Source organism: Caloenas nicobarica, chromosome 11, assembly GCF_036013445.1.
Source record: "Caloenas nicobarica isolate bCalNic1 chromosome 11, bCalNic1.hap1, whole genome shotgun sequence".
Taxonomy (NCBI): Eukaryota; Metazoa; Chordata; class Aves; order Columbiformes; family Columbidae; genus Caloenas; species Caloenas nicobarica.
In genome coordinates this window covers 15,179,205-15,202,942 of record NC_088255.1, presented here as the reverse complement: position 1 = coordinate 15,202,942, position 23,738 = coordinate 15,179,205, and the positions used below count along the sequence as shown (strand labels likewise).

Below are 23,738 nucleotides of genomic sequence, written 5' to 3'. Positions count from 1 at the left end.
ATAAAACTTAAAGCTAGAGAAGCTTTGAATACAGGAGCTGTTTTAGTCCTGCTGCTGCACAGAGTTTGGGTCGTCTGTAGGCTGTGTCAAACAGCAGCAGAGACCAAAGGAGCAGCCACCCCAGCTCCTGTAGCATTTTTCCAGAAAGTGGGATTACTCCTTGCTGTTGCTTCATGTAAGATGTCGATTTTTTTTCCTCTTTTTTCTTGAAACACAGTCAACAAAACAGCTCTTCAGAGGGCAAAGACAATTCTCAGAATTGAGATAAACTGTGGAAGGATATGCAAAAGATCAATCACCGCACCCAGTCATAACACTCTTCTATTAACAGAGCTTGCAGTATCTTAGGATGGGTCATTTTCTCAATTTCCCCTCTCTTTTTGGAGATAGATAAGCCTGCGGCATGCAGACATGACGGTGGCTGGTGGCAAAGACAGGAAGCTCCCAGAGAGTACACAGCTGGGAGATACCTGCCAGTTTACAGAAATATCTGTTGGCCCGTTGCAAAGCTGGGGTCTGGACCACCAGCTCCCACTGCACGTTGCCAACTCTCTCTGCCACAAGTTTCAAGGCATAAAGATGGGATTTGGCAAACTTGACTGGTACCAATGACAGAAGCAGAACTGGCAGGCTCCGAACACCTCTGTTTCTTATTGCCTAGATGCATCAGAATAAAACCAAATATAGTCAAACAGGGAGAAGGCATATGAGGCAAGCGAGAAGAACCAGAAGGTTTTAACCCAATCATGCTTTCTACTTCAGTAGGAAGGACAGACCACAGGTTCGTGAAGTGCACTGAAGACTCTCTGTAGGAAGAGGCTCAAGTACCAAGGTGATGGTCAGCAACATAAAATAACTAGACCACAAAAATTAATAGTGTCAGGCTCATTTGAATGTGTATTTTTAAAATGCATGTAAAATAAGGAACTCGTGAGGGAAAGCTATCAAAAAAATAGTGTAATTAGATCTGAGGTCATGAAAGACATCAAAAGAGTTTACGATTTCTTCCACTCCACCCAAGAATATCCAAGGAATATAGTTTCAAAGCCCAAGGCACAAGTGCAATTGTTTGTTCAGGTGCTGGTCACATCCCCATAATTTCTGTTGCTGTAACATTATTGCAAACCTCAAGTAACACCAGCAAAGGCAGCTGCCTACCACCATATGGCAAACAGAAATATTTACTTGCTTTTAAAACTCTTCTCAGGTTATAGACAGATGACCAAAACAAATCAAGTTACCACTGACCATGCAACAGCATCAGAGTGCCCCAGGACCCAAGCAGAGTATGAGCTTTTAAATAGTGAAAGTTTAAGATTTTGAATTAACTCATTTCATTTTGCCTTTGCTCAGGCACAGCCAGCGACAGCAGCTCAGCTGATGAGCAGCAGCTCATCAAGCCGAGCCAGCCCAGGCAATTGTGCTGTGCAAAGATACCCTGATTTTATGCCACCGTTTCTTCTGGTGAACCCATTCTGCATCAGAAGTGGTGTTGTTTGGAACATCGGAGATGTTAAGAGAGCGAATTTGTTTATGAATATGGAGAGGAATTGAGTAAATTTGATACACTGGTCAAAGGAGAAAAGGGATCAGAGAACAGTTACCATAAAACCTCATTATGAAAGCACCCATGAGAGCCATCGGTTTGCACTATTACTATATAAAGACTTTTTGTCATAATGGGGATATCTGAAATAGTGCTTAGTGCAGTGGGACATGCTTTAACTTCACAAAGTATGTTACAACAGGCAACTATTTAATAAGGCTGCTTGAGGATCAGGTCAGCAGGTAATTCACCAGGAATGAGCCACTTTTAAATATTTTACTAACGGAACACACCAAGATAATAATATCCCATTCACCAGCTTGCCCTTCAAGATGATATGACCCTAGTACCTCCTTTACAGTGAAGCAGACCTTTTATTAGAGAAAGGTCCTTCAATTTAAAGATCTCCCCCATGGTGACAGCGTGCCATTTTGCAGCTAGAGATGCAAAGACTTCTGCGTATGAAAGCAACATTTGGGTGGCCCTAAAAACTCCCCTTAAAAATTTAAGCTTTGTGTGTCAGATGCAGCCAGCAGCAACACCTGAAAAGGCTGTTTCACACACCCCATTATAAGCTTCTACTTTCAGTGACTCTCATTTCAAAGGTTGCCAACTTTAAATACTGTGGATGAAATCTCCCATAGTTGTTCTCTGCCCCTCCTATAATAGCTTGCTCTCGCTTTTGGAAGGGAAGTAGGACTTTGAAATTTTGTGGTGTTCCTTTGCTCTCCCCCACCTTCTTAAAAAGCCTACAATATTATATTTTTTATATGCCTGCTAAAACACAGTCTCCCAAATTAAGTACTTCTGAGCTACCAAAGACCACAGTCCAGATTGCTTGAACTGTTTTTGTTCCTCTTTGTGCATGCAGATATTTCCCAAGAATTCTTCCATCCTAATGTTGGGCATTCTCATTTCACCTATAAAACCCACTTCTCACTTAGTGTGCAACAGAGGGTTGCCAGAAGAAGAAAACAAGTCTGAGCAAGAGGAAAACTTACATTACACATGTATTTGACAAGACTTGCCCAGATAACGGCAGAAGATAATGTGTAAAATGGTCAAATTATGGCAGCATCAATTCTGAGATTTCTTAACCTTGGAACCCCAAATTCGCCTCAGACCCATGTCTATTCAGCTCTGACCAAAAGGCAAAGTCTGAGGAAAGGAAATGCCTCATAGATGGTGCCCAACAGGAAATGCCCCAAAATCCAAGCCTACCAATACAAGGTTGAGTTTTCCAAAAATACTTCTGTTGGTATAACAAGCTCCCTAATGAAGTCAATGCTAAGTCTCCAATTTCCTCTAACAGAATTTGGAAATTTAAGTCAATCGTGCTTAGCTTGTTAGTATTTCCTAGGGCTCTCCTGAATCCAACAATATACTTCTAATTGTGTCACGGTGCATTATTTTATTTAGGCTAGCAAAGCTCCACAGTCTAGTTTCTCTCCATCTCTTTCACAGGGATCCTATTTACCCTAAACAGTGAAGCTGAAACTCATCAACACCACGTACTGAATGGACACCTTGATCTGCAGAGAAGAAATGGGTTGTGATTCACCATGCGATTAACTTGCTGATACTGTAGCACAGTGCAGCTCCAAATCAGACTGCACTGTCTTAGAGAAGCACAAGGAAGATGAATAGAGGTCACTAATATTTAGTCACCAAGACCTTTATAAAAGTCAGAATAGTTAGACTGCAGTGACCCAAAAAGGCCACGGAACTAATAAAATAACAGAATACACGAAATATGAGAAAGAGAAAAATGGAAACAAATTGAAAAGGATCCACCCAATCAATGACTAAAGGAGTTGATAAGGGAATTAAATGCTCTGCGTTGTACCCTAATAACCTACAGAAAATCTGAAACTTCAAATAATGAGAACAGCAGGGCTCAGCCTTCATGTGCCCCAAATCACAGCTGCTTAACAAAGTGAGGGTAAAACTAGCTCGAGTACTCGAATGCCAGTCTCACTGTGGCTTTCTAGATCCTTTCCAGTTTCCCAGTGGTTTGGCACTGTGAGAATACTTTCTGGGGCATTCATCTCTTTCACAAAAACATTTATCTCATCAGCAAGTAATGTGTGACATCCTCACTGGCAGTCCCAGGAGTGAAGGGAAGGATTTAATGAGCACAGACTCTAAATCACTTCCTGATTAGGGCTCAAAATGAGATGACTACATCTTCAAAAGAAGAAAAAAAAAAAATCTTTGTGTAGAAAAGGCAAAGGACAGTTTTACTCATGCAGCTGAATGTTGTAAAATATTGCCTTGTCAACACCAGGACACTTGTCAACTAAACTACATTCCAAATACACCTTTAACCGCTCATCACTGTAGCACTGTGCAAGTTCTTGTGCTGCTACTGCCCCTTCCCATCCTCTGATAAAGAAAAGGACTCGGGCTCCTCAGGGGATGTCTCAAGCATCAGGCTCTTTTTGTGGCCCAAAAGAGAAAAAGAGGAAGAGGAGACTTTTTATCCCCAGTCACTTCCTCACCTCTATCCAGGGTTTGCATTCTGCTGCCAAATTGTTGGCACACCATCAAGAAATGACACGCTATTAATCACCACCGCAGTGCTGACAACGCGTGCATTTCCAACAGCACCTTCTACATGACTATTATTCAGCTGCTCCCCATTTGTTTAAATTAACGTAAAAAAATCAACACCAGAGCATACTCAGTGCCAGCAGCAAACCTGCCAAAGTCTTCTGGTAAAACCTGTACCCAGAGACCGTGCAAACAGGGGAAAAGAGAGGAGAGATTTTACTTTTTTCCCCAATATATCATTATTTGAGAAACAGTGCTCTTTCAGAGCTTTTATTTTTTGTGTGCCTGATTCTCACCTTATCTTCAAATGCATTAAAAGGCAGTGTTGTACCATGATGAAAAAAACAAACAAACAAACACACACAAAAAATACCCCAAACAAATTGAAATTTCCAATCTACAACAGATCAAGAGTTTCCTCAGGCAAATGAGGAAGGTGTAACACCGCTGATCCCAGGTGGGACACTACCTCTGCTTGGGTAGGGAAAGCAACAAGCTACTTTTCAATATCATAAGTGATATCCACAGCATTATTCTAACAATTGCTGACAGGACTACATTATTCATCTAGTCGTTTTTTCCCTTTTTCAATACTGAACATTTTCAGAAAATATATGACAAAGTCATTCAGGCACAGCTCACTTAGGGCTGACTTTACACTGTTTTCTTGGGAATTTTGCCTCATTGGCCTCAAACTGCTGGGTCAACTATTTTTCTTCTTGGATTTAGTTTTCTTAATGAAGCCTTTGAAAGAGTAGTTAAAAGAAAAAAAATATTCAATCTCTTCCAAGGAAAGATTGTAGGTGTTTATGACATTTTACATCAACTAAATATTACACAGTTTTTAAGAAAAAGTTTTACTTAAGTTACCACGGACTCTCCAGTTCATGACGTTTTGATGTTAGCAGTTATTAATAAATGCAAGTGTGAGCATTTCTATTACACATATATACCAAATATATACATCCCATGTAACCATGTCAATATAGGGCACATTGATATTAACATATTTTATGCAAGTATGCTAACCTTACTATAAGGAGATACAATGTCTGTCCCATGGGTGAAATCAGTGGGGTTGGGGGAAATCAACCCAATGTTAAACTATCACCCTTCCTTACATGTGCTTTTCCACTAAATCTGAAATATGGTCAAGTATCAATTTTGAGGTGATACTAACTATCCCAAAGGAAAGGATTTTTTGACCAGAAAGGGACAGATTTTGCCAAAGCACATCTCTCAAATGTAGGTCCAGCTTTCAGAAAAAAAATAAACAAAAACCAAAAAACACCAAACCAAAAGAAACAAACGAACAAAACCACCAAAACCCCCACAATTATGGTTCCTCCTTGCATTTCACTGTGCAAGGAAAAACTGGGAAAACCAAATAACTTGGGAACTTTAACTGTAGCCATCACTATCAACTTCATCTCTAATTAATGAGATGTTGTGACAGAAATTCTGTCAGTCCTATATACATTCGGAAACTCGCTTTAAACATGTTTTTTCTTCCAGATTTGTCTACGGCTGGGATTCCTGGAGACATCCTGCACTGAGTCAGAGCCAGGGCATGCCTTCAGATAGAGCACAACAGATCAAGGATATTTTCCCTACTTCTCCACGTTTTGTTTTTCAAGTAGAAGAAACTCAACTCTCATACTTGAGGAGAAGAAAAAGGAAGAGTAGGACATTTGATCTGTTATCTTCTAGTAGTCAGCTGGAATTCTACTGGATATCATCAAGGGGAGGAGGGAAAAGAATCTTACTCAAGTATGCAGAACAGCAACAACAGCTCAGGATTAGCTGCGGACAGAAAGACCATATAGGATTAACACAGTGAACCAGTCATCATGCTTACCAGAATATTCAAGAGCAAAATATTCAGAGGATTTCAGGACAGGATTTAGCAGAATTTGACTGAAAATAGCACCACATTTTGAATAAGCTTTATTGTATACAACAGCATCCGGTGTCTCTTGACCAAGATGACTTAATGTGCATTAATTGCAGAAGCATTTCTTGCATAACCATTTAGACAATCAGTTCACTGGACGGAATGGGAAGTTGTCAGAAAGGCATCTGCATACAAGATTCAAAGTGCAGGCGAGAGCCTTACCTGCAGCATATGAACTTTTAAATGACTGAAGTGCAGGCTAGGTATGATTACTGCCAGATGAAGAGTCAAGGACCCAGCACCATTTAATGAGTTTCTGCTGCTGAATTAATGGCTTTAGTGGTTGCTTTTTTCTTTCTGCACCACTTTGAATGCTATGACAGCCTTACTTGTGCTAGGGGTTGTCAATAATGACAAAAGGGATACTCTAAACTTCAAATTGCAGTTTGGATTACCTGCATTAGAAGAGTGTATTAGTAAAAAAAAAAAAAACAAAACCCATAGAAATTCAACTGGAGAAGGCTTATTGCTGTTATGGCAAAACCTGGCTCCACCACACTGCAACAGCAAGGAGCTGAAGTGCTCCTGGAGCAGCTGCCTGTGCTCTTTTCTCACCAGATCTGCAGCAGTTTCCCACAAGGAAGCGAAGCTTCACTCTTGGATCTACATGGATCCATCATTGCTTCCATCTGACAGGAGCTAGCAGTAGGCAATGATGAGTGGAAACAAGCTGGCGAGGGAGAAAACAATCCCTGCTCTTCTGCACCACTGAGCGAATCCCTTGCTCTCTCCAGAGCAAAGTTACTCCTTGACATAATTTCCCACACTGCAGGAGAAGCCACGCATCAACAAGCAACAGGTTCACAACCTGGCCCTCTACTGAGCCAGACCCTCCAACAGAAAAGCCATTCGCAGGGACCACAGCCTCCTGGGACTGAGCTAGACTTTGCATTTTGCCCGTTTTTCCTTGTGCTCTGCAGAACAGAGAACGAGCATAATTAACACCACAAAGCTGAAGCTGCTGAACCTGGTTCAAAGACAAGCTGTGTATATTCATGTGATGCAAGTGCATTAGAAGTCTTATTAATCATCTGGGCAAGCACTGCCTTAAATTTGGATCCTCTTTGGCTACTAATTCCAGCCACTACACTTGTAAACCATTCCCATTTACATGCAGACAGACTGATACCAAGTAGGTAGAGCAAGAAAAGGACAGTAAATAGATAGCGACGGATAATGCTGTTGACGTTAGATGATATTGTAACCTCATCCAGCACAAAGTCAGCACAAGTGGCTGGAAAGTACTCTGCAAGTGCTACTGCCATCTCCAAACAGTCACTCTCGTAGCTGGCCGTTCATTAACCAGCTTTATTAATCCGTGCTCCTGTCTGTATTACAGACCCTTGGTTTATTTTTCTAAACTCTTGTTGGCAGTTTGCACACCAGCAAAAGATGGAAGGTGCACAAGGACTAAATCCTAGTTCACGGTCGACTTGGCCGTTCACCCACAGACAAGGGATACACGGAAACGCAGCCGCAATACGCGAAGCTGCTGCAGCCACAGGCTTTACCTGTCCTGTGGGCAAATGAAGCTGATCACTCTTCATCACTATTAACACTCCGATATGTAAATGAGAAATAAATAGAATAATACAAGCCTTGCCTGCAAATTCCTCTGAAATACCCAGGAAAACACCAGAAACCCTTCCCAGTGTAGCAGCGGGCACAGATCACCAGCTAAGTTAACTCTAAAGGCAAATATTCCATTTTCACTGGGAGATGCAGTATGCCATAATATGAATAAGGAACAAAGACCCCTTTCATTCTGCTGACAAATACAGTATAGCATGTCACAAATCACAAGAGGAGTAGACAACACAATGGCAGCAATTAAATGGGTGTCTTTTTATTGAGAAATACATATCATAATGACAGACTGTGTACACTTGCCCCCACCGAAGCCTTCAAGAATTACACTGGCTAACATGGCTGTAAGTATTTAGGGATGTTACTTCTGTTACATAGAAAACTATCTTAAGGACGGGTATATCCAGCCAGTGCAGCACGATATGTGTAAAAGAAATAGGTATTTTCTTTGGTTTTATACATGCTGTACACCTTGTTTATTGCAATTCACACACAGCTTCCGCAACTCATTCATGATTGATGTATTTTTGGAGAAGCTGGGGAAAAAAAAAATATGCCCTTTTTAACTCTCTCACTGCCGGATTTCAGCAGAGACACCACCTCTGCCGCCTCCCTCCTTGCCCTCTCCCTGGTGACCCAGCCTGCTCTTGGGAGATTCACTTCCCAGCCCTCACACCTGCTCAGTTTAGGGGATGTTTTGCAGAAAAAAGGACCCTCCTGGCCCTGCTGTGCCTTTAAGCTGCGACCAGCCTCTCTGAGCCTGTCCCCTCCACCCCTTGCTGGCCAGAGCCAGCACAGGGGTCACTGCCCGGCTCGGCTCACAGCACCTTGCCCCACGCTGCAACCCCAGGAGTAGAAACACACATGGATTCTCTCCTCCGACTTTACTTTGGGCGCGCACGGCCGCCCGGGGAGCAGCGACATGTCTACCCCAGATAAGTGCGTGCCTGGGGACATCTCCTTCCTGCCCCCTCCTCAGCTGAGCCGCAGGAGAACAACGCGGGGACAGACATTTAGCAACACCTGCTGTATCACATTAATATGCACAGGGATGTATTGATGGTTTTTCCCATCCAACACTAAGAGTGCATTGTTCAGGGCAATCCATCAGTGGATTGCTCCCCCCCACCATGCCGGCCCCACAAGCCCCCATCTGACACGTCCCCTTGTCTCCCAGCCTGGGCTGACGACCACGTTTAGGAATGCACTTCATTAAATCGGAGCTGCCCCATTCCAACCTGCAATGCGGAGGCTGTACAAAGCAAGCGCCACGCTTCCTCCCGCATTTCTTTCAAAAGCCCCATTGTTCGGCAGGCATCTGGTCCTGATCTCAGCCTATTCGTGCCCATTGACCCCGCTTTTCGCAGCGCACCCGCTCACCAACGGGCCTCACGTAAAGCCTGCTTGATGAATTAAAAAGCAGCACTAGCCATCTGTCCCCCTCCCAGGCTGGGCTAAGGCTGTGCGGCTCCACGGCTCCCTCCCCAAGCCCAAAGCCTCCCGGTATAACCCGCTCGCTCCTTACACGCACAACCTGCAGCTGAGGAACCACTGGGTTCGCTCTGTAAACACGGATCTAGCTTATCACATTTGCTGCTTTTCATTTCGTACGTTAGCATCTAGGAAAGAAAAAGAAGAAAGAGAATACAACAGAACATTCTCACTTGCCTGAGTCCTTCGAAATTCAAGCACAAATACAAGATTAATCCTTCCTTTGTGAGGTCTTGTCTTTAAGTCGTGGTATGTAATGATCCTCAGCACTGCAGCAGAGGGGAATAAAAAATGCAGGGATCATAAGCAGGGGGAGGACAGGGCTTACTTACATCAGGGTTTCTGCCACATGACAATAGGTTTGAGAGGGAAGAATAAGCTGGCAGCAGCAGCTGACAGTGCAAAAGGGAGAACGCGGAAGCCTGCCTTTTATATTATTGGTGACATTTCTAACACATGACAACAATTTCCATCTGTATTTAAGCTGCGAGTGTGAGGAAAAGAGCATTACATCACAACTCCTCTATTCCTAGGGCTACGGAATATGTAGGCCAGAGGGATTAAAAAGCACCTGTGTATGCTGGCGATCTGAAATACCATGAGGCAGATTTCCCAGCCCCCCCCCTCTTCTTTCTCCCTCACCCTTTTTATTTCTCTGTCACCTTCACCGAGATGCTGTTTGATAATATGCCCAGGGAAGTGCAAAATGGTATTGTCCTAGTTTGCAAGGCACCAGAATGGGGGAACTATGCGAATATGTATTTCTATCTGTTTCTCACTCTGTAAGAGATACAGCACTCATTTTTGCAAGCCATCAGACATACAGGGCATCTTTCTGTTTTCCGCTCTGCTTGTCCCAAGGGCTTTGAGTTTCTCTTAAAGTACTAACTTTCATCTTCCTTTTAAATCTGCAGGGAATTTTGGTGAGAGCAGAAACGATTTTTTTTTTTTTTTTTCCTTTCACAGCCAACACACGCCTGTATCTTTTTAAGAGTAAACATCAAGCACAGGGGCCAAAGATATTTTGGAAAAAGCACTTGACTGCTTCAGAGCCAGCAGGTGTCCGTCTTGGACGCTTTCCATGTAGCTCACAGGACAGGATTGCTTAGATGCAGAACTGAAATCCCAGGGGCCTCCAGCCTGAAAGGAAACTGTGGCTCCGGTGAGTCAGGGATGCTCGGACCTCGAGGGATGCACAGGAGGTGCCAGTGGGGTGGGCACGGGGCGCTGGGGGGTCACCCCTGTCAGCTGCTCCCATGGACCAGGGCTAAGATGTGGTGGGGACAGCACCCACCGCTGCTGCTGTGACAAGCAGAGGTTCGGAGCCACAGCAGCAAACAGCCGTCGCTCGCAAAGCCGCTGGGGACAGCTGTGGATGCAGGCGGCGGCTCAGATGTTGACAGCACGTGTGTGCGAGGGCCAGGCAACACAAGGAAAAAACATCGTCCCTTGGTTCCACTACCAAACCCAACAGCACAAATACAGCGACTGCTCTTGCTGAGGTACCCCATTCCCAAAAGTGTTCAAACTGGGTAGGGGAAAAATGCCACCAAGAGACTGCAAGCTCTATATTACCTTTTCGAAGAGAAATAACCATACGTGAACAGGAGAATGGCCTGATTATCAACATATAAACCAGTCCTAATTTTACGGGACATAAATATTTTCATCAAAACACCACCTGGCCCAAGGTGCTGGCCCATTATGTGTCTCTTGTTTAAAAAGAAAAGATAAAAACTCTTTGCTCAAGATTCACCTTCCTGATCTTTAAACAATAGCCTCATTGAGTCTCAGGCTGTTTTTTGGGTATGTGTCCAGTCAGCTCACACTCCCCATGGGAAGTTCAAAGCCTTTGATGAGTTTAGAGTACTGAATACAGTAGATTTGTAGACGGCAACACGAAAATAAATAACTCTTAATTCCTCACCCCTTCTCTTCATGTCCGCAAAATAAAAAAAATCTGCACAAGCCAGACTGAAACTCTCTCACCAGATTATAGTCCAATGAGGCAGCACCTAAATGGGACATTCCAGAAAAAAAAGCCTCTTTATTAAAAAATAAATGGAGCCTTTTACTTTCCATTTATTCAGAGATGCAGCTCCCCAATAATTTATGAAAACTCTTTCATAAGATTTAGAAAGGGTGCGGGGGGAAGGAAAAAATGAAATGACTTATTTTTAATCTGAAGTTCAAATGCTTTTTCTCTTTCCCAAAAATGTCCCACACACAAAGAAAGAAATTCAATGCCAATCTGTGTTTCTGTATCATGAAAGCCCCTCCAAGCACCAGAGTAATCAATTTCTCAGAGCTTGTGTGGTCTACAGCAAAAGCCAAAGACAGTATTTAAGTTTATACAGCCTTCAGCATATTGATGGCTTGCTTTTGAAATACAACATGTTTAAATTTTATATCTTTTTTACAGTTAGTCATGTCTTAGGAAAATGGTTGCTGTCAGCAGTAAAAAAAAAGAAATGGAGGAGAATAAATGAAATTCAACCCGCTTCTGAATTGTTTGCCCATTTTAAAATCAGAGTAATTTAAAGTTGCACCATGAAAAATGTTATTATACAATCGTAATTACAGCTCCCTTCACGATATGATACCCGGTCTTATTTTAGCATCAAACACTGGCTCATTCTAACAAAGAAAAAATGCTAAATAAGAGTGATGCTCCAATGCCAAGCGCCACCAGATAAGCATCCACACAAATTAACGGGAACAGTAAAGCAAATACTTTGTTAAATGTGAGAGAAAACTCTACGTTTCTTGAGCAGAAAGTCAAAGGCAAACCATAAATCACTTCGGGAAAGGGAAAGGAGTGTTTGTCCTTACGGTAACCCCAACTTCCCACCATGAAAGAAGACCATCTTGAGACAAGATTTTACAGCTGGGATTTAACTCGCAGGGTGGAAGAAGTGTGAGATAGAGCACTCTCGTAGGTAGGAACAAACTTCTCCAACAGACTTCTCAATCTTTCATCAGTACATTTTGGATCCAATTCACTTACCATGTGGGAACAGCAAATGGGGAACAAACTGTGAATTCAAATAACTGTAAACTCAGCAAGATGTGGAAATAAAACACAGATGGTGCACTTCAGATTAAGGGTCAGCGTTTCAGCGTCACTTTCCACTTTTACATTCTGATAGGTGATGTATAACAACCACCCCCTCCTCGAGACAGCGCTCTAATTAAACCACGACTCACTTAGGAAAACGAGGAGCCGAGTGATACCTCCACAGCAGCCACCCTGCCAGTTGAGAGGAGCTAAGGTTACTTTTCTTGAGCTGCGACTCATGGTTTTGCTGCTTGAGGATTAATGTTCGGGAGCAGAAGTTGTCTCTGCTGGATGGACACAGCTGAAAAAGGTTTCTTGGGCTTTCCCAGCTCCCAGATGTGCTGCGGCAGCTGCCACAGCCCCGTCTTGCTCCCCTTCTCACCACCTACATCTCCAGCAAGATTTTGCTGAGGTTGCTCTGATACCTGTTTGCAAAAGCCAAGAACATGCAACCACCGCCACCAGCATGACCCTGTACCAATCCTTCCAAAGTGCCCGGTCCTAAAACACCTCCAGAGGTCTGCATTGCGCTTGCCTGAACATTAGGTTCATTTTATTCTCTAAAACCAATTTTGTCCTAAATCTCAGGAATGAAATTTAGCATGACTTTATGCATAATTGCATGCCCAGGGCCCTCTAGGAAAGAGTCTCCTTATAAGCACAAATTCAAATAAAAAAAATAAAGGAGTAAGTACAGATTAGATGACAGAAAAACTATAAATCTATAGAAGCTTGAAATGCCAGATAAAGAGGAGCAGTGGTGATTGTAAGGTGACCATTACCTTCAAAATATGCCGGAGGTTGTTTATCAGATCAGAGTTAATGAGGGTGAAATCTAATAGAACTATAATATTAAATTTACCATTTTAATGGTATCATCAATGTTCTATAATGTGGGCAATTTACAGATTGTCTGTCAATGTGATTCTCCAGTGCAGTTAGTTACACGGCAGCAGCGTATCGCATCTCGTCAGCTGTTCTCTTCTAGAAAACACTGGGTGTTTTGCAAAGGATTGCAGAGGGTTGACGTGGCAAAATATATATTTAAAATTATGGGAATGCAAAAATGCAAAAGATACTTAGGAACATTATGGGATGTTTACATTCCTGAAAGAACTGGGTCCACTGTAGAGTCCAGCCTTCCTACTTCTGCACTGCCATTTAGTGTCCTGCTGGGTTTTCCTTGACTCTCTTGTATGTCTTGCAACACTTGCTGCTTTTCTCAAAACCTTACATACCTGGATTTAGGAGAGCTGAAAATAACGTCACTATTCAAGCACATTTTCAGCTTTCACGTTTTAGCCCCCTCTGAACAAAAGAAAATACTAAAAAAAATCCACAACCTAGAAAAGCATGAAGGAAGATGGCAGTAAGGGCTCAGAAACTAATAGGTAAACTGTAAGAATCAAAATATCCAGTTTCAAGTTTTTCATTCCTAATTCAAGACCTGTGAACAGTAGGAGACGGTAATGCTGCGTTTATAAATATCCATCTCCACATGTATTCAAGGAAGAGTTTGCTAAAAGCAGCAGCTTCTTAATTTGGAGTTCCTCCTTCGCCCGTCACCTGCCCCAGCCCCTCACTTCTGAGATTCACCAGTTCAGTCCCTAAGAGAGCAAAGATTAGTTGCACGTTTTTAGCATATGACAATCTTCCATAAAGTAGCTTTAAATTTGGTAGAAAAATCCATACTGTAGTGACATTATTTGAGTTGCCATGATGATCTAAGATAAACATGAAATATCATCCATTTATCTAATAAGAGATACTGCTTCTTCCTACAAACCTCTTTTTACCAACATCTACACTTGTTTACTGTTTTCTCCCCTGGTGAATTAACTGCTAAACATGAAGTTTAAAGAAAAAGTGCAGGTAGTGAATGAATGACGAAGTATGAAAGAAAATTCAGTGGCAGATGATGCTTCCAAGGGTCTTTGAACGTTTTTCTCCATCTTCAGCTCTAAAAATACCCCGCAAGTAGAACTGCTAGATCGCTATCCACCTGATTACTCTGTGATCCACATCTCATTTTGAAGATACATTAGCCTTTCAAAGAGCCATTTCTTAAACATTTCCATTTAAATAATAATTTTCACAGTCCTCAGTGGAACAGATGTATTCCCTCTTAAATCACTAATTAAGAGCAGTCTGGGACATTACAAAGCCCTTTAAAAGGAATTCAGGGAACTAGCGTTCCCCTTAAACAAATCGGTTCTGGCAATGACCCAGGAATCTTGACTTCATAACTCAAAGCCCTAATTGTTCAAGAGGATATTATAAAAAAAGGACACATCTAGACCATTATGACTAATAGGAAAGATTTATTTCTCCTTCAATAGGGGCAGAACTAGAAATATGTGTTCTATTTTTTCTACTTACTTATTCACTGGGGGTTTGGGGGGAAGGAAGTCCATGAAGATTAATTTACAGAGTCATTCCTAGTAAAGGTACTGGGTAGGATTCTTCCCAAAGAAAACCAGCTGGAAGAATCTAAACAGCTTTATAAATGATTACAGAGCTAATCTCCTCTCTGCTGAAATAAAGAGAGAAAGGATTTAGGGGACAAATACAGCACACTTTATGTGAAGGAGCATGGTAATGTTAAAAAAAGGATAATTGTTTGAAGATGAAATGTAGCAAGTCTGCATCCCCATCAAACCGCCAGGAGCCGGCATCTGCCATTGCTCTCCTGGGCTCACTCGGGCAGAAACGTCTGTGACTGGGAATCACGCAGGCATTTATTTCCTCCTCTGAATGCCACTGGTTTTGCCCACACTACATTGTGGGTACCACCCTGGACCAGAATAATAACATATAAATAGGATTTTCAGGCATCCTCTTTGCAGTACTGACATCTTTGATGCAAGAAGCACAGGTCTTTTGTAACTCTGAAACCGCCACGCAAACCAACGCATCCAAACACAAACAAACCTAACCAGAGCGACGGGCACTTTCTAGAGAGAGTTAATCACAAAGTACCAAATGTGAATATCAAATGCAAATGTGAGTGGAAGAACAGACTAAAGAACAGCTACACATTTAATTTTTCCTCATTTTAAACTGCTCCTTTTGCCTGGAACATTCATTTTCTCAGCTTGTAGCATAATCAATACACTGTAAACCTTGAACAGATACATGGCGGTAGCTGAAAAGAAATTAAACCACCTCAATGAAATCAAAAGCTGGGACAATGCAGCCATCACAAACAATCTAATCAGGACCCTGGGACATCATATGAAAAACTATTGCAGGACAGAGCCAATTTTGAAGTATGTGGGGTAACTCACCTCCACCCCTTTAACCTCCCAACAGCAGTACCTGCTCCCAGCTCAGATTTACTCTCTGCTTTCTCAGAGACTCACAAACTTAGAAACCTTGACGTTTTAAAACATATGCGCAGACATTGTTGGCACTACCTAAATACCCACTTGCAGATGCTTTGCCGTAGTACAAAGCAACTACAATGAAAAAAAAAAACCAACAAACAAACCAAAACCAAAAACCACAAAACGCAAAATTAAGTACTCTGGAGACTAACAAAGAAAACAAAGAATCCTAGCTGTGTAATCTCTTCCCACACTTCTTACCCAAATCTCCTTTGGCAAGTGGCATGGGAGAGCCTATAAGGCTGAGCTCTTCTGCTTTGTACTGTTCTCTGGTGCCTCATGCAATTTCAACTGGGTGTACAGTGAAATACAAAAAAGCTATTCCTTACAAATGGGTAAGCAGATGGAGCAATATTTGCTATCGTAAGTGCTTTTATTTCCAAATGTACAAAAAAAAATACCCAATAGTTCCACTGGAACAAAATGCACTGTTGATCTGAAAGGACAGACCAGATGGCAAAAAAGGTCTGAACTCTCCTAGATTGAACAGAAATGGCTGTGTAGAGAAAGGAACTAAAATACAGAAATACTGGCCCTGTTGCTCACAACAGGGCATTTTTCTCTCTCAAAAGTGAAAACACATCTGGTTCACTAATATGTGAAATAATTATATCCCTGAACTGCAGGGGACTCTGCTGCAATTTTGCGCTCCCTGGAACACAGCTACAAGGATTTTTCTAAACCCACTGGTTGCTCTCAGGATACAATCCCTTCTGAAAATACAGGAAAAAAGTAAATGTGTGTACATTAGCTGGCATGGAAAATACGCCTCGTATTCTTCAGAATTAGATCAACTCACAAGACAATGTTCTTGAGAAAAATTATCTTCACAAACTGCTGCTACCTGTGTGTTGCACCCTAGTGATAAGGACGCTGTTTTAAAAATATTTAAAACTTTTTCCTAACATAAATCTTGTAAAACAATTATTATTTTTCATGTGTTAGAAAAAAGATCAGCTTGTTTTTCATCACCTTATCAGTGTGGGCCTTCAAATTAATATTTCATGGACACTGCACTTTTTCTCATTACAAAAGCAGAATTACACCTTTAGGAAGGGAACTGCAACACAAGGTACTTGGATAATAAATATGGCTGCAGATCTGGAAAGCTTTTGAGAATTCAAAGAACATTTGTGTGCATAAACTGATGATTTATTGCCTGCGAAGAAAAAACAATGTGTACTGTCAGAGATTCTGTTTATCCATAAAAAAAAATTAGAAACTAAAAATCACTTCGAAATTGTGACTCAAATATCCCCACATGTAAAAACACATGCATTTCTAACATAGAGGTCTTTCTTCTTCACTTCAGCATTTTTTCCAGTATACCGATACATTATTATATTCAATATTCTAAAGAAAAATCCTTCTGTAAACTGGTTTGCATATCCCTTCTATCAATTAATTTTGAAGTTCAGAAGTACTGTGGGGAACGCAGTGCTACAGGGCTTTGAAAACTGTCCTGGGAAATCACCTAAGTCTGCACGTTTCACAGCAGCTTCATCACACCCGAGCACATTTAATCTCTCCAGTTCTCCATCAGCTGCAGATGCTGGTGGTTATGCTTGTTGCAGCTCCAGCTACTCCTGGAGCAACTAAACTACCTTTTGTCAGTTTGATTATGAAAACGTTTACTCCAGATAATGAGGTTCAATGTGCTCTTCTACATCCACTCGCTAAAGTTTGTCCTATAAATACTGTAAAGTTTCTTTGATCAATATTATCGGTTTTCCTCTGAAAGGAGACTTTTTCTTTGCACCAGCAGATCACTTGGAATAAGAGAACTTACTCTCAGATTTCCCACTGAAATGTGAGCGGGCTCAGGCCAGCCAGATACTTGGGAGCCACTGTCTTTTTTCTAAGCCTCCTTACAGATCACTTGACACTTACACTATTGACTTTTATCCATTTCTTTCCATTGTGCTCCATGCTCCCCTCTAAGTCTTACCACAACAGTTGAAGCTACTGTCCTGTAATTGAAGGCGCAGGAACAGATCAAACTCTGGGAAGGTGAGAGGACACCAGAAATGAAAGTGGTAAATCTCTAATGTTAAAATCTCCAGCCAGTTAATCCCAGGCCATGTACTTGTTTTGGGAAAGTGAATCAACTGTTGAGTCATGACCTCCTGAGGTTTTAAAGAAAATTTTGGGAAGAGGAGGAAAAAAAAAATATTCCCACATAGTGTCTAGGCTGACATCCAAGACTTAACTCTAGGCTAGCCATGACCTTGCCCGTTTCATCTACCATCAGGAAGACCTTGCATTTTCCAGAGTTTTTCTTCATAAGACTACAGCCTGGCAAAGAAAGGAATTGCACAGTACTGAAATAAGACAAATATAGAATATATATGAATAGGGAGGGCATCACTGATCTGTTGTTTCAGTCATGCCTGCACCAGGTACGATGTTTTGGCAAGTAAAGGTGCAGATGCCAGATCCACCATAGCCGACTCTGCATGTCACACAGGACTCAAATAAGCACAGAATCAAGTAAATGTGCTCAGAGGAAAAAAAAAACCAAACCACCACACACCAAAAAAACCCCCCACAACTTACCAACCAACAACAACACAACAAACACATGCTGAGATAAGCTTTATGGAAATAATATCATCTCTCTGATTCTTCTCAATACACTGTGAAAAGAAAACTGCTGTCAGGTCGCTGAGAATAAGCAACTAGGACAAATGGCCAGTATTGCTTGTTTGTTTTAAACAGATGCCCTCTACCATCATTTCAAAATGAGGAAGATAATCCCGTCTGTTCAGCCTTCCGTGAACAGTGGTTTAGACATGCTGGTGCATTATAACGTTAAATCAAGTTGCTATCGCATATCTTTCTCAGTTAACACTATTACACACACATCCCATGGTAAGGCTACTTCGAGGCACCTATTTAATGGATATATTCTGAGATGTACTTCCAACTAATCACATTTTTCACTAAGTAAATCTTCACATGCACCAATCCTGTTTGGGGGAGTTCTGCTCCTCGAAACACTCTCTGAACCTTAATGCCAGGATGACATTACACTCGACATACAGACTCCCAGCTTCTCCCCAAATCAGATGTAATGCAAGTCACACCAACTTCTGTCAGCACAGGTGGCCTCAGACACACCACAAGGTGCCCCAGCAAGACGTCTCACACAGTTGGTAAACCTGCCCTTGTGCTCTTCAGCGTTTAGGCTGGCAAAACTGAGCTGGAATAAGTGAAAACCACACTAGAAATAAGTTGTGGGTGAAGTCTCTACATCAGTCAAAGCACTTCTGGTACAGTCATGGCCAATCAGTAATCACGACACTGTTGCCAATTCACAGCCTACTCCAAGCTCAATGGAGCCATTAACTAGCCCACAAACAGAGCATTATTTCTGGTGATCTTCATTAGGCACATCGGAAAACAGGAAAAATGTGTTGCTTCAAAACAAAATGAGGCAAAGGAGATAGCTAGAGACTGGACCAACATCTTGCTAATCTGGATGATGTATATGAGGATTTTTTTCTAGTTTTGACAGTGGATGCTACATGCCAGGAATGCAAACTGTTATTTATCTGAACACATAAGGAGAATAACTTTGCTCAGTTTTAAGATGCTGATTTTTCATAAGCAGAAAACAAAAACACTCTTAAAAAAAAAAAAAAAAAAGGCTTCTCTGACCCAGCATGTGAAGTTAACAGTGAAATGAGAATATCAGGAAGAAACTGAAGAAAAATAACACACTGTGGATTCAGGTGAAATAAAAGCTAGTTCAGCTGCTGAACTGCACTAACTCTTTCAGAGATTTGTGCATTGTAAATGCATGGCTTCATTAGCACTTATGCACCATCCAAATACTTAAATAAGGTGTCGTGCCTCTCTTTACTCTGGCTTGGTCCTAGATTATAATTCTGAAGTTGTAAATTCCAAAGAATGCTTTGGCTTTGTAAATAAACCCGTGGGTTTGGGGCAATAGTAACAGCAGAGCACTCACAACAGCATGACAACCAAACTTGGAAGCCACCTGGAAACTTGTCACAGCTGTTGTTTACTAGAGATCTTTGCAGGGAAAATCAGCTCAATGGGGAGCAGGGAGCTGAGGTTTGAAGACTCAGAGGAAGCGTGCTGGAGGGGCAGAGGGCACCGAGGAGCAGGTGAAGACCTCAGCTTCCAGAATAATCACGTGGTTCATCTACTCATTTCAATAATACTTCACTTTTGGGTCCATTTTAAGGTCATATTCTTTATGACAGCTTCCATGTTTAGGGATGAAGTCCTCCCGTTGCTCATCCCTGTGTCACCCATTCAGGCAATGCTCATAATCCCCTTGGGAGCTGGCATCGCCCCACTCTCTTACCTTCGATGGTTCACCAGAAAACAGAGCAAATCCTTAATCAATTCCCCTAAAGTAAAAATCTAAATGATGCTCAAGCAGCAGGTCATTGTCACACGAAATAATACGGTCAAGTCAAATTTTCAGCATCTTTCCTCCCCTCTGCTTGACCTCTAACTTCTACAAAAGCTCCAGCTGGGTGGGAAGCAGAAGCCCTCTGGGTTTTCCCACCACCTGCACCAAACCAGTCAGAGCTGAACCACGTGGGATTCTTACTAGAATTTCCGGACAAGAACTGGTTAACATCGCCTTTCACCATTTTGCATTTACTAATTATCATTTCATTTAGCCTTTATGTTAGTGCAACAAAAAGCAGCTGTCAGGCCAAGCATGCTCAGCCCAAGTGACCTTGTGTTCTTGTTTGTGTTTACCACATAATCAGCAGGGAATTCCATTTTCAAAAGACAAGACTTCATAATCCATTAGCACTAGAGATTGGTCCAGAGCTCTGGATTTACTGGTCACGTGTACCAAGGAATAAAAATATGAGTGTACAGCTAGATTAATCTCCAGACCTGTAACGCATCCGAACCCACGGTACGTGCAGCAGTGTCATTCAAATTCACATATGAATATCAGCATCACTCTTAAAAGCTACCATTAATACCATCCCCACAGTACATGAAGAAAAAATTAAACACTACCTGTTTTACAACTCAGCAAGTATGGACACACAAAATAACTAACTCAACTTCTCAGATTTTCCGTTTGTTTCATAAACGGAACATAAGTACTGATGTTCTTATCGATACACCGAGCACCCATATCTCCCCCAGCTATTTCTAGAAGGCAGAGATCACTTTCACTGCTCTTAATATTAAATCAGAAGTCTTTAGCGAGTCCAAGCAGTTTAGCTCACCGTCAAGTTCAATAAATCAGAGAAAAGAATCAATGGAAACCATTTCAAAATGTAACCTTGGTAACGCACAAAATGCTTCCACAGAACTTATGCTCATTTGCTTTATTTGCTGCTTTAGAAATTGGAATATAACACACAGGCAGAAGGACATCAGTATCACGATATTGCATCTCCTGAACCTAACGTTGCCCATGTTCTCCTAGAAGGCTCTTTCTGCAGCCTGCTTTAGAAACCTGCAGCCAGGCAAGCTAGATGATTGAAAACTAATCCTATTTCACATTGACAAAATGGAAAATTGAAGTGTTCAATACAAAATAATAATCCATATTTATTTATGTCCATGCACAGCACTTGAAGCTTAGTTTGGTCCACGCTTCCCACTGATAAAACGAGAACAAACTCAACGGTGATATATAGCATCTGCCATTTGGAGAAACAACATCTGTCAGTGTTACCACACAATTTTAGCTGTGGTTGTACACAGCTCTCCTGCATGCAACACTTAGATTGAAAACAGCTATTACTCTACATACAACTACGTGGTATTTCTTGGCAAATACCAATTTTTGAGTGGCAACCTCATTATTCTATATTTATGCAAGTCTACCAAGATAAACAACCTCTGATTCATGTTGAGATAGGAAACTTCAAAATATTTTGCTGCTCATCTCAGTATGCTATAACTAAACTATGTCTATGAGTTCCTATCCCAGCCTGATCTGAAAAGCATAACCATTATCCCCACAGTTTATCAAAGTTCAAGCAGAAAACCCTTTTCTTTAGAATAGTGGCTCCTGGCAGCTGGGGAATACCAAATGGAGGTGCAGTGAAATTAGATCATTCTCCACTCTTTGTACATCTTCCCGAAATGCCAAGGACAGTCTAATTTTGGGTAAAGATTCTGAATTTCTGAAGATCACATTCTCTAAACTTCTCAGTTTTCCTCCTGGTTGTTGAGTGAAAAAAAAGAGCATTTCTTTCTCAGCTTCACTACTTCTTGCTGTTTATCTCCTACTTGAATTGAGATTGACCTTCCAACAGTGACAGTTCCCTGCTACAATGGCATCCAGCCATAAAATGCTGTTCAATTTCACAAGTTAAATAAGCACCAGAAATAAAGTTCTGCTAAGGAAGTAAAAATAAAAGGACGTTTATTGGTTTCAAACCGATAAAGGAACATTGACCATAATGATATTTATGAAGGCTATTTCTAAGGCAAGCACTCATTTCAATGCTGGTTTTTTAGGGTTTTTTCTTCACAGTAAGCAACACAGATCTGTATCAAACCATCAACTGTTCCTAAAAGGTCACCAAAAAAGCAGAGTTCGGGGATGAACTGCTTTCCTTTTCACCCCTACCTGAACCCTATCTAGACATGGAAGTCTGCCCAAGCTGAACACGGAGTCTTGCCTGGAGCTGTGCACAAAATCACATGAAGGCTGCCTCAAAAATAAAAAAAATTGAATTCTACTACATGCAATCCACTGCGTCGATGTTTTGTTACTTACAAGGCACAGCATGGCGATATAGGTTATCTCGAATAGTCTGCTGCAGATCGTGATCTGGTGATCCTTTCTGAAACCTCTGGTTGAGATAATGTCTCAGGTCTTTGTTCAGTCTGCTTCCTGCAAAGAAAAAAACCAGCCATTTATTTATTTCTAAATGCACACAATTAACTTTTCCAATTCAGGCAAATGTTAGACTTCCATTCAGAGTCCCCTAAATTATGGCATGCTGACTTTACGAGCGGAGGCTCATCTTCCTCTACAAATGGCTAATTACCAAAAATAACTCGCTGTAAACAAGAGGTCTCTCTTGTCTCATAATATATCTTTCTTCCTGTGGTGTTAAACAGATCATCATTCCCTTTTATCACTTATTTGTCTGAGCAAATGGAGAAAAGACAGATGATGCGAAAAAGAAGAAAAATAATAAAGGTAGTGTATTGCTTTTGTAACTCACTGGAGGGTGAGCTGGGCAGACAGGCAGAAGGCAAAGGCTGCTTCTCCCATTAGAGGTACTAATACAGCTGAACATGGCACAAAATCAAACAAGTGCTATAGTTTGCACTGGTATCTACCCCAGCACACAGCAGGAGATAGAAAAGAATTGATCGAAGGCATTAAGAGCACCCAATGCCCTTAAAAACAACAGAATAATAACCGACACTTTTCACTTCAATCTATTTATTTCCCCATTCGGTTTCAAACACTTTCAGAAGTATGTGAGAATAAAAATGAAGGAGTTGAAAATGAAACAAACAAACAAAACCACCAAAGAAAATAAACATAGTTGTTAATGAACATTGCTAGTTGCTGAACACCAAATCCTTTCTTGTGGCAGAACATATGAACCAGAGCAACTTAATGAAGTATTTTCCCAGAAATGAAATCTTTTCAAGCCTGGAATAACATTGACATTAATTTGACCAAACAGCAAAAACAACCCCAGAAGAACATACAGAGAACAGGGATAGAAACTCTTCTGTTCTAAAAAGAAAAGAAAAAAAATCAATGGAAAAGCTTCAGAGAAACGCAACCAGGATGACCAAAAGTCTGGAGTAGTTGCCGTGCAAGGACCAAGGGAGGGGGTGAGATACTGCAGCCTGGCGTGGACATCAGTCTCCAACCTGCCCGGAGGGTGGATGGGACTGCCTGCTCCTGGCCTCTCCCACCACAAGGACCAGAAGACACCAACCAAAGCCAACAGGAGATCGGTTCAAAACCACGCAACAATGGCATTAGCTCGCGCAGGCTGTGGCAGATGTGCTTGCTGGAGAGGAGATGTGGGTGCTTATTGAGGAGCTTCAAGGGGAGACTGGAAAAGCATTTAGAAGATGGACTCACTGGATGTCGCAAAAGAGGCTGTAGGAAATCCCCCAAGCTGGAAATGAATTGCTGGCGGCTGGGAGACCTGGGAAAAGAAGTGGGGG

At 41.7% G+C, this 23,738-nt stretch overlaps 1 protein-coding gene across 17 annotated transcripts in view; it reads right to left on the bottom strand.

Moving 5' to 3' along the window:
• MAGI1 (membrane associated guanylate kinase, WW and PDZ domain containing 1) overlaps nucleotides 1-23,738 on the bottom strand; it is a 347,210-nt gene that overhangs the window by 150,259 nt on the left and 173,213 nt on the right. For all 17 annotated transcript variants that reach the window (XM_065642339.1, XM_065642340.1, XM_065642341.1 and 14 more), the window contains exon 2: nucleotides 22,315-22,431. In XM_065642339.1, coding sequence (XP_065498411.1) covers nucleotides 22,315-22,431 — 117 coding nt within the window. The remainder of the gene's footprint in view (nucleotides 1-22,314; nucleotides 22,432-23,738) is intronic.